Source organism: Trachinotus anak, unplaced genomic scaffold (assembly GCF_046630095.1).
Source record: "Trachinotus anak isolate AG129_WGS33_773 ecotype Australia unplaced genomic scaffold, CSIRO_AGI_Tana_v1 ptg000028l, whole genome shotgun sequence".
Taxonomy (NCBI): Eukaryota; Metazoa; Chordata; class Actinopteri; order Carangiformes; family Carangidae; genus Trachinotus; species Trachinotus anak.
The window spans coordinates 19,311,221-19,323,510 of NW_027273879.1; the positions used below are offsets into that span (position 1 = coordinate 19,311,221).

The 12,290-nt window shown below is 39.2% G+C and overlaps 1 protein-coding gene across 2 annotated transcripts in view; it reads left to right on the forward strand.

Annotated features, from left to right (window-relative positions):
• vldlr (very low density lipoprotein receptor) overlaps positions 1 to 10,376 on the forward strand; it is a 70,524-nt gene extending 60,148 nt beyond the window's left edge. The window contains exons 17-20 of one of the 2 annotated variants that reach the window (XM_071465958.1): positions 2,316 to 2,375; positions 7,237 to 7,314; positions 8,069 to 8,238; positions 9,088 to 10,376. In XM_071465958.1, coding sequence (XP_071322059.1) covers positions 2,316 to 2,375; positions 7,237 to 7,314; positions 8,069 to 8,238; positions 9,088 to 9,123 — 344 coding nt within the window. In that variant the 3' untranslated portion in view covers positions 9,124 to 10,376. The remainder of the gene's footprint in view (positions 1 to 2,315; positions 2,376 to 7,236; positions 7,315 to 8,068; positions 8,239 to 9,087) is intronic. The other variant, XM_071465959.1, reaches the window with a different exon arrangement.
• The last annotated feature ends 1,914 nt before the right edge of the window (positions 10,377 to 12,290 follow it).

The window sequence follows — 12,290 nt, forward strand, 5'->3', positions numbered from 1 at the left end:
TATCTGATGTAAACAAACTTGACAGTGAAACTCATGTGACTGACAAGGTGGGGGTCTGTCTGTGTGTTTGATTTAGTTGCATCGTAAAGTTTGCTTAAAGTCCATGGTTTGTACAGACTGTATTTTCCGAACCTTGGGGTGAGCTACTGGCAGCTCGCCAGCTCCCTGTTGGAGACCCCTGCTGTAGATGATGTTGGTTATTTTCTGATGTGCTATGGCACAGGAAAATATCAAAGAAAGCTAAAATCCATGGATATTGCTGTGAAAACCAGATATCAATGTATTTTACATATCTAAACAGAAGAGACTCAACTGTAGAAAAATGATGTAACAGTTTAACCACAAATCTTTTCACGGCTTGGTGACATTCATCCACTTTCCTCTCACTCATCTTCCCCTTCATGACTAAAGTGAAAGGAGTTTCTGCAGCAGAGGAGGGTCTCTGGGGGTGAACTGGAGGTGGAGGGGTGCTCTCTGAACTCGTATCTAAGGAAACAGATATCAGAATAACTTGTAGACGTGATTTGTTTATCTTCACTGTAAAAGGCGAATGTCAGCTCGTCTGTTTTGTACCTGTGACTGAGGCATTGCTACTGTTAACATTGGCTGTATCATGCCTTGTTGAAGTAAATGCTTCATTTTATTGGAGCATCTCCTCCTCCCATGAGATATCCTCACTGAAGGTGTTGTATTTTGGTGTGTCGTTATGTTTTTCAGTGAAGCTGAGCCAAACTTTTGAGCGTTTGCTGTGAGCACTCATGGTCCAGGATGTAAACAGAAGTATCTCTTCTCACATGTTTTGTTGATGCTCTGCGTAACAAATGATGGTGACAAGTCTGTGTAGCAGACAAGTGCAGCTTTTATGGATTGTAAAGTTCTCACTGGTGTTCACTCAGGAGTGCAACTGAAAGTTAGGAAGTGATGAGCAGAATGGAAATTGCAAGCATCTCATCAAACCCACAGTTCTTAGAAATCTGGAACTGGTTCCAGCTTGGAACCAGTTCTTGAAACACAACCATAGAGTGAGGTTCATACTTACCACTGCACACCTGGTGTGATTGTCAGATTGTCTGTTTCTATTTCTATTGTAAAGGTGTTATTTGAAGCATACTAAGGCCTTAATGTGCAACGTCCAGCTTCAAAACAGAGTAGAATTAAAAGAATTTTAATTGAACATTTTTTGAATGTTTTTTTTTTTTGTCCTGTAGCCTCGGGCCAGAATAAATAGATGTTTTTGTTATGAGTAAATCAGTTTATTTTTCTTTTCAGTTAACTATAAAATATTGAAAAATACTGAGTAAAATCGTATAAACTGCCTCTATTTGTCACAAGTCGGTGTACGTTGGATCTGAATTGAACTGAATATGTGGGATTAGAAAGTGATTTTTGTCAGACCGCTGTAACCTGCTGCTCATCTCTATGAGGCTGGAAGCTACATTAGCTGCTGCTAGCATAACACAACCCAAGCTCCATCTGAACTATGAGCGGTCGAGCTGCATTGTGGGTGATTTAGGCACCAGGTTTTGACAGGGAAGAATGTATGCATGCATGCAGTGTTAAATCAGTACTCTTTTAGTGTTTGCCATTTCTGTTTGTAATAATTTTCTGTTGATTATCTAATGAGTTCATCAGTAGTTTGGGCACCACTAGTTTAGACTGCAGTAAATTAAAGCTCCTTCTGAAACTCCTTCAGTCTGTTTATCTGAGTCTAATGTTGTTTTGTTTGGCAGTAAGCATGATGTGCATTCATCTCCAGCTTATACACAGCAGACCAAACAGCCCTGTGGTTTTACAGTAAATACAGCAACACTGCTGCCTCCACTAATCAAGGCTGTATTGATCTGCCTGTAAAGAGTTTACTGTTGCTGCTGTTGTCCATCCTGGTTGTGCAGATGCTGATTGGGACATGCTGATCAATACAGTTTACTGTGCATTGTAGCTTTAAACCTGTAAATTGCTTCTTAATGTTGCCCCCTCACTTTACTGCTGTTTGTGTGCATCTCGCTTGTATGTGAAGTGTCATATAAAAGCAGGAAAATCATAAGTTGTCTGCATACGAAGATGCAAGGCCGCTGCTGCACATTGTAGATGATGTCATGATTGTTTGTCTTGTCTCTTCGCTTGGTGATGGCATAGCTTTTTTTTCTTGCTGAAGAAAAGTGGATCCTGCTTTCATCTATCGAGCGTACATTAGATTAGTCTCCTGAGATCTGGTCTATTTTCAGTGAAGGCCTATTTACATGTGTGTAGTTCAAAAATGAATAAAATAAAGTTTGTGCTATCAAAAGCATGATTCTTGGCTCTCTCTGTGACAGACCCTTCTACCAAAGGTCCCCCAAAGGATGATGGGAAAGCTCTAATACAGCCGCCCCCAGGTAAAACCACCAGTTGTCGCCTGTTCTGCTGCCTGTTTCTGGGATGGTGACTTGCATGTTGGGCTTTGTTCAAAATTGAAACAACAAACACTGATCTCCTCCCTCAGATTCAGGAGGATTTTTTTTTTTTACATTTTCCTTGTTAAACATCTGTCTCCGAAGTGATTTGGCTGCACACACAGTCGGTTTGTTTTCCCTTTTTCTTTCCATGTGCATTTCAGTCTGCTTTTTTCTTAATCTGCTCCCAACATGAAAGGTAAACTCAATTGTGTCCACAGAGCTGTGTGGATTTTTTTAACATCCTTGACTGAAAGTCTTTCCTGTCGAGCTGTATCTGTGATGAGCTGTATCTGCCTGTGCTGTGGTGTTTGTTGTTGGGTTATGAGACACATTCCAATGTGTTTCAGGCTGCACTGCTTTTCAGATAACTGAGTTAAGGCAGTGTGTGATAAATGGTCTTGGGGTAATTAAGGGGTAATCCCCAGCTGTCCTCTGTTCTGTCTGTTTTTATTTTATTTTTTTTAGAGGATAGGGTAGTGTAGAGTGACAGGAAATGAGGGGAGAGAGGGGAATGACATGGAGCAAGTGGTCAGGAGTTGAACCAGTGACTCACCTGCTCATGTGGTATGCGCCCTAACCTCTCAGCTATCAGGTCACCATTTTTGCTGCTATGTAAGACTAAAATTCTAAGTATTTGAGTTATAAGAAAATATTTCAGTAATTGATTTCCAAATATTTAAAAAATAAAAATCAGACTAATTTTGCTTCTGAAGTGAAGTTGCTAGTATTGATGCAAAGTGCTTTAATATTTGCACCTGTATGTCTCAAACATACACACATACTCCTGTTTCTGTGGATCCATGATTAAAGTGCAAACAGGAACTGATAGGAGCCTCGTGACTCTTCACAGTGCAGATTCACAAAAATGAAAAGTAACATAGAATAGAAACCAGGATGAAGGTGTTGGTTTCAGAAACCACTCCCTCATTCAGTCGTTCACAGTGAGTGAGCAGTAAACTGCGATTTCAACATCAGGTGTATTATATCTTTATAATGGATTGTTAAAAAAACTATACTTTATCTCACTGTGGGAATTACTGAGGGCACCTCATTTTACATTGGTAAAATGTAGTGCAGTATGAAAGAAATGGGGAGTGATTTCAGACAATGCCGTGGACTCCATGGCAACATTTTACTTCCTGATTGCATCACTCAGATAGTGACGGGAACACATTTATCAACCAAACTGAATAAAGAAACACAAATATGTCCAAGTAAATTCCAACAGGCTTAGTGTCAGGAAACTGCAGCTCTGTCCCTGAACACGGACACACACCCTCATCCATTCATACACAGACATTTACTGTATAGAGAAAACAATTTGAAATTGCATTAAACTTTTTCATAAGGCCGTCCTAGGACTTCAATTCCAGACTGATGAGCAGAGCCTGAAAATAAATTTGAATGGCATGACTCTGACATGTGGAGACTATACGAAGAGAGAACAAAGCAGAAAAGTGTTTCAGAGGGTTGGGTTTTGTTGTGGTTTTTGAGACTGTTTTGTTTTTCACCTTTTCTTGCCTCCTGTGGTTCTCATTGAAATTTCTGTTTAAACATTTGATTGTGCCCCTGCTCAGTATTTGGTTTAGTTTGGGAAGAAAGTACATGTGTGCTTCGTATCTGTAATGGGTCAGGTTTCTGGTTTGACTTCAGCTGGATGTGGATTTAGCCACATTTGTTAAATCCTGTAAACATTTCAGAATTACAAGGTATAAAATGTAATTGGTCAACCTGAGCTGTAATGAAGTTTTAGCTCATTTAACTTTATCCTAATCCTCTTAATCCTGAAAACTGCTGTTGGGGAATGAGTGCAGATAAAATCTGCTGATGAGTTCCTGTTCGTTTGCAATTACAGAACTCATGACTTTTATTCAGTTAGTTCAACACTTGATCTTGTGTTTAAGCCATAATGTTGTTAAAATGATGCAGTCAGGTTCTCAGGATGTATCTTCACTGGATTTTGTGCACTTTATGTTCTGCTACTGTGATAGTGTTGAATTAGCTGCTGAGGAAGAGTATGTAGACATTAAAACACAGTAAAGCAATTAACCCTGCACAGGCAGATGTTTGTCTGCAAGCACAGCTCAGGAGCAGCACCCTGTGGCGGAAATGAGGAAGTGACCCAAAACAACAAAACCACTAAAAACTTTCCGAATCTGCAAGTTCCACTTATGGTTACAGATATGAAAGTGTGACTGCTATGTTGTAGGAAACAGAGTTGAAGAGAAGCAGACATTAGCAAGTCTCACAGACTCATTCTTTTGCATCATATTTTTTCAATTCTGTGATCTCAGCTTTATAAAGATTTCATATCTACCCTGGGGTTCAGAGGTTTGTCAGATCTGGTTGGTTGGTTTTGTTTTTGATTAATGAGTCAGTTTTTTCTCCTTGTATAGAACTCAAAATACAGCCCTGGATTTGTAAAGTATCTACACAGTATTACATGAAAAGGAACAAAAATGTTGAAAGCTTGAAGGATGGAAGTCTGGTGATACTTTATATTTTTCTTATTGACAGCGAATCCCATGAAACAGCCGAAACCAACAACGAACTGATGCTCCTAACAAGTATCATCTGTGTAGCCTGATGGATCTTATTCCTCTGTGGTAAAGCCCCAAAGATAAGAAAAAACACTTCAGTGAGTCACAGTGTTGTATTGGGTGACTTGTTCCTTCATACCATGAACACGTACTCACACTGTAGTTTATCAAACACACTGCAAATGCACATTATAGCACCAAATGTGTATTAATACGCAGCTGAAAATAGTCCCCAGCAAATGCACGATTTACTCTTGTAAAATTTTATACAGTTGATGATGTTTTTATATTAATCTTGGATCAAATGTTGAAGGTGTCACTGACTCTTCAGCTCTATTATTTATTTATTTATTTATTTATTTATTTTATCATCTTCAAGCTCATAGTTTTGGTTTTGAGGCACATTTACTGTATAGTTCAGTGTCAACGCCCTGTAGTAAACGCACTGTACCCTGCAAACCAGAAACGGCAGACACAGTTAAGCTCACGGGTGAAGAAAATGGATCATCTAGATCAGAGGTAAAAGGAAAGTCAACACTGGACTAAAAGTGGATGATGATGATGATGATGATGTTCCTCTGTATCTGGATGTTTGCTAACAGTTTGCTTAACATGTTGACCACAGAACTTAATAAGGTGATAATATGTCGACGTTGTGCTTTTAAGATTTACATCTTCAGCTTGAAGCTGAGAGCCATGGACAGGATGGGGAAGTAAAGTCTGTTCTTCTCTTGGTTTGGTGACAGTAAGAAAAATATAGACTAGCACTGGTCTTATCCTTTTAACAAGATTCTACAGATATGCTGGCAGCTCTGTGAGGCTGTACTTAGACACAGTGGTGCTTTGAGCTAAATGCTAACATCAGCATGCTAACATTTAGCATTAAAAACAAGTGCACCTGAGGCTGATGGGAGTGTCATTTGTTACGGTTTTCTTTAGACAGTTAAGATTTTGACCTGATGATGACCCTAGAGGAAATGTTCAGGGGTCACTAAAGTGATTAGCTTGATCCTGTGAAGGACGTGAATGTGTGAATGTCGTGGCAAAGGCTAATAGCAGTAGCTATTTGAGTATTGACTAAGGTGGTGGACAGAACAACACAACATCGCCGTGCCTACAACAGGTTTCAATTTTTATAGTGGACATTATTGGTTTGGCTGGTGAATCACCCTCATTTATTTAGTGGCTGTCGATGACATCACTGAGCCATTTGGCAGCAGCCTGACTGGCAGGGAGAACAGGAGTTAACTAAGCCCTGCTCCCAATCTCTTTGTCTTTAAGTCTCCGTCGCTGCTTTCAGCCGAGCTGTTTGCCAGTCATGTCACTGACTCATTGCTGACACTGAAACACTCTTGGCTTTCTCCATGAACCCCCCTGAGTCTGGATGATGTTGATCTTGGTAACAAAACAAAACAATTCTTTCTACACAGCTGTGTAAAGCTTGACATTCATCTTTAAGATAAATTTGAGCTTCAGTATGATGACATGATAATTCTGAAAATGATGGTTCAGATTTACAGCAGCTGATTAAACATTTAACAGGACGGTCAGCAGCTTGAATCTGCAGGCTGATGATTTTTCACTGAACATCCTAATAGCTGGTATCTTGTTTTCTCTTTGAGTGACAATTTTCAGTGCAAAATATTTTTGTAATCTTTTTTTGATACAGTGCAAATAGAACAAGAGACATTAAGGCTACATGTTTTTTTTAAGTCAATACAGCAGATTCTGCCAAACTTTCTTCTTTAGTTAAACATGAATGTTTGTCCTCCTTCAGAGTCAGATTCGGTTCTTTTCACTGCTTATTAACCTTTTACCGCAAAAGCATTTCAAACATGCCAAGTCATTCTCTATATGTCATTATTAACTTACAATGTCGAGCACAAGTGGTGAAGCAGGGCGTCTGTTTTCCATTCTGCTCACATGCAGTGTGATCGTCTGAGTCCCTTTCACCACATCAGTTCATAGATTTTTGCTTGTAGCAGATTCATTTTTGAATCTGGTGATTCTGTCTTTTCGTTGTCTGTTAAGTTTTAAGTTTTTTTCCAAAAGGAAAAAAAAACATCAGCAGGACTTATGTTGGCTTCTGATCTGCTCAGTCCAGTAAAAGACCTGTATAATGAATATGTTTAACTTCTGACTTAACTTTCTAAGTGTTTCTCAAACTGAACGAGAGGATAACTGGAAAATGTCATCAGTTTCTTCGTCATTAGCTGCAGTCGGTGTTTGAGTGACGGTGTTGATTTTTGTTTGTTTTTCAGAAGCCAACGTGAGCACTTCGATCCAGGTGAACTCCACAGCCAGAGGGTCTGCTGCTGCCTGGGCCATACTGCCCGTCTGTGAGTAGAAATCACACAGACACTTGCACTAATACACACTAGAGGTCTGATTGGTTGTGACTTTACATCATGTTATTACTATTTAAAACTAAACATACTAATTACTCATTTGTGCACTAAATATTTATTTCATTTTATTTATTTTTTTTAATCAGGAAGTCTCATTGAGATTAAAATCTTTTTCAAGAGAGGCCTGAGAACAAGAAGCAGCTACAAGACACAATCAACAGAGAAATCACAATTACACAATACAAGAACTTAGGAAACAAAGAATTAACAAAAACATTTACAATAGTCATAAAATACATCAAATAATGAAGCTTATTTATACGCTTTATTATTATATATGTATATATACACACACACACACACACACACAAGGTTGAAGGAAGGAGGCTCTGAAGCTTCCTCTTCTTTACTCATGTTCACTAAAATGTAAATTACATCACTGGATTTCAGTCATATCATTTTACATAATTGAGGCACAATTACGTTCATGATTTTTGTAAAAACATACAAACTTAAAAACCTGTTATTGAATCACAAGAAAGTTTCAGAGCAACAGAGACACAGAGCGTTGGCATAACCATAATGACTATGGGAAATATATTCTAATACTTACAGTTACAGAAGGATAAATAAATGCTTCCCCAAGATATTTTCAAAGGTTACTTACAGAAACACATTACACACAGGTGAGAACCTTTAGCTCCAACAGGAAAAGTCATCTGACCGTATTTGTCCCTCTGCTCAGTGCTGCTGGCGATGGCGGCGGCGGGCGGCTACTTGATGTGGAGAAACTGGCAGCTGAAGAACCAGAAGAGCATGAACTTTGACAACCCTGTCTACCTGAAGACCACAGAAGAAGACCTCAACATTGACATCACCCGGCATAGCGCCAACGTAGGACACACCTATCCTGCGGTGAGTAAACATCAACACAGCCCCAGACCAAGGGGCATTATGGGTAAGAGAGGGACAAGAAACAACCTCAGAGTCTGGATCTACTGAACCCAAAATGCATTTTCATCTCCTAATCAATTTATTATCTGGAATATACAGACTGCTAAACACAGCATTATTACAGCGCTAAAATCATGTGGCGCCCTTAAATAATAAAAGCAGCTCTATTATTGTGCAGTTAAGGATACAGATAATACAATGATCTGGTCCTGAAGAGTCTGTGAGCAGCTTAAACAATTTCACCCTGATGCAGAGGATGCAGACTGCATGTTAACGACCTCTACTCTCACCCTGACCTTGTGGCCTGTAGTAATCCTTAGTGCAGTGTTGGCCATCCACAGAGCACATCTCTCTGTGCACAGATTAAACAGATTAACCTAAACCGGGTCAGAGCCACAAGACGGACTCAAACCTCTGCCGTCACCCTCACAGCTGTACATTCACATGGGGAGGGGCCAGACAGAGTGCAGCACAAAACTCCCCCTGAAATAACAAATTCTTGTTTTTACATTTGTGTTTGTACCAAAAACAGGACACAGCTTGTTTGTTAATGAACATAAAGGAGTTTACACTTGTTTAACTAAAACTGTCAAATAAATGTAGTGCAGTAGAAAGTACAATATTTCCCTCTGAAATGTAGGAGTGGAAGTATAAAGTAGCATAAAACAGGTTAGCTGTTTCACCCTGTTCTTAATGCTAAGATAGGCTAACCACATCTCAACTTCTAGGACAGAAGAAATAATCAAATAAAAAGTTTAATTAAGCCGCTTCTTTCCCTCTCCTCCCCTCCCTCCTTCTCTCTGTCTGCAGATTTCGATAGTGAGCACAGATGATGATTTGTCCTGATCATCTTGGAGTATTTCTTTGTGTTTGTTTTTTTACGGCAACCCGTAGCGTTGCATGGCGCCTCCTCGTTCCCATGCCGACGGTTGTCTGTAGCAGCAGCAGCAGCCCTTACAGTACGACCACATGCCTTCTGAAGTGCATTATGTCATTATCTGTGGTGAGGATGACCAGAGGAAATGTTACTTATTATGTGAATACTACAATGAATTATGTGTCATAACTGTTTCACTCGGTGCGTCCAAAGTGTTAAGGATTATTGTTTTTATTTTGGTCTTTATTTCCGGGCCAACTTCCTGTCTGTTTTTGCCCTGCCCTCTTCAAGGAGTGCGGCACCATCTTTTCACAACAGATGAGAGAAACGCTGTGAATTTCCACTATTCAACAGCCTCTTACAGGAATTTCTGTGTTCAGACTGAACTGGAAAACTGACAAGAGAATGCAGCATTTCTCTCACCAAACAGATCAACTCTGCTGGACAGGAAACTAGATCTGAGCTCTCAGTATCCGACAAGACATGTGTAAAGATGGCGGGAGATTAGAGGGTCAGAGGTCATTTAGGAATGAGGCATTCCAGGGGAAAACTTGGTCCAAACTTTATTTCTTGACCCAACAGGCTCAGACGTGTGAATATTTATGTACGATTATGATTTGGGCAGTAATATCTAAAAATATAGGTTTTCCTTTTTTTGTTAATTTTTATGTGGTTATGTTTCCTACTGTACCTCCAGGAGCTCATTCTTACAAGTCAATTTCTCAGTGATTACTATTATTATTATTATTATTATTATTATTATTATTATTATTATTATTATTATTATTATTATTATTATTACTGTAGAAGCTGTGTAAGGATCACCATGGTTACAGCATTTGTAAACACTGTACATATCTACTCATCCCTCAGAGACATGACCGTCAATCAGGACTCTCTTCAATGCACTTTGATCAAATGTTCCTTCTGTAAATAAGATTGTATACATTTGACTTGAAATCAATTTTTTGCTATGGTTGGGCATCGTACCAGGGTTATAGATGTATTTAACAAGAAAGAAAAAACAGAAAAATAGATTAAAAAAACAACACAATTGAATTTGGTAAAACTATTTTGTATGTTTGTGCTGTTGCTGTGAACTTTTTCTAGCCTTGTACAGTGAAGGGGAACACTATTAAAACTTAACAGCTCTGTATCTGTGAAGAAACTGATTTGCAAATCACTTCAGAATTAAAACCTAATCCACAACATTGTTCAAAAATTGGTGTCTGGTCTTTTCTATCATTTGTGTCTGTGTATATGTGTAAATATGGGTAGATGTACTATACCACATACCTTTTTTATTTTATGCCTCCAGCGACAGCCAGGGCCAGAGGCACTGTTTTTTTTCGTATTTTCCGTCCCATTCTTGTGAACAGAATATCTCAGTAACGCCTCGAGGGAACTTCTTGAATTTTTGCACAGACATTCACTCAGACTCAAAGGTGAATTGATTAGATTTTGGTGGCCAAAGGTCAAGGTCATGGTGACATCACAAAACAAAACCAACACAATTAAACTCAAATGTCTATGAGGATAAAATGAAGTGATGACATTTCATATGCAAAAGGTCAAAGGTCAACTTCACTGTGACATAATGTTCTGCAAAAACACCTCTGCACATAACACAACATAGTAACTCAGGAAGGGAAGATTGTGACCATATTTCCTGCAACTTGGCTGGTTGGTGGATATGTACAACCCCAAGATGATAATTCTAGTTTTCTTTATTTGGTCCTGAGCTCTGACCTCAACCTCATCCCACACCTTTTGGATGAACTGAAAAGTAGACTATGATCAGACTTTGTTAACGTAAGTGTTGAACCTCACTAAAACTCATGTGGCACAATGGGATCAAACCCTGCAGCCAGTTCCAAAATCTGAAAAACCAGCAGGGAGGAGGCTGTTATAGCGGCACATTAATGGCCAAGAGTGGTAGTGAAGAGGAATTCAAACTGTGAACAAGATGCACCCTGATCTCAAGTATCAGTTCAAGAAGGAGGTAGAGGCAGAAATGCACACAAACAAAAGCTGCAACTAAAACCTCTGCTTTCTCTGTGCATTCAGCTTTAATCTCTGCAAACATCACTGCTGCTGTCTTGTCTCAGCCAGATCATGGCAGCTGAGGGAGAACAGGAGGAGGCGTGTCTGAAGTAAAGGAAGTGGGTCAAGACAGTGGAAGAGCCACAAGTCATTTTAGTTGGAATGAGTCTGGTTCAGTCAGTTCATTAACCCTGTTTAACTGCAGCAAGGACTAATCTCCACCTGTCCGTCTGCTGCAGCTATCGGCTGGACAAAATGCGTCACACACTCTCCTGGTTTAAGGCGGAGATGTCAGATGTGAAGGTCTAAGCTGAATATGGAGGAAAGGCTTCTGGCACAGTCTGCCTGTATATCTAAATTCTGAAAATAGCTCATGGGTTATACACTGAAAAATGGCTCTAGAAATAAAGTTTTGATAAAAACATGAATTTCTACCAAATGACATTAACCCAGGTAACCCAACTCAACCAATTCCCAAACCCTGACACTGTCTTTAAATAATGTTATATGCAAAATACTGTTTAGTATTGTTCTGCATATAATAATATATGCCATTTTGGGATTAGTTCATCAATTTGATATCGGTGAATCAATTGATTATCTATCAATTAAATGTCAGAATTCTAAAATTACCATATTTTATATTTATAAAAAAGTTTTAAACCTGTGGTCACTAATCATACCTGAAAATTCATCAAATCTTTTTAATTAGTTGAAAACTAAGGTGCTCACGGGGGTGAGTGGGTGGGCCATGTGGGTTTGGGCAACTGTGGCTCAGGAGGTAGAGGGGGTGGTCCACTAATGCTAACATGCTGACGTTTGATAGGCATCATGTTTGCCATGTTCATCATCTGAGTGTGTAACGTTTGGTAAGACACAGAATAAAGCTGAGGCTGATGGGAATGCCACCAGTTTTGCAGGTGCAAAGTATTTGACAAAGTCACTAAAGTCATACGGTTCATCCTCAGGGAAACATGAATGTACTAAGTCCATCCAATAGTTGAAATATTTCACTCAAAACCACAAATTCTGGTGCTAAATGAAAAATCAAGGATCCCCAAATTATTAGGGTGCTTTGTCCTGGAAACATGAA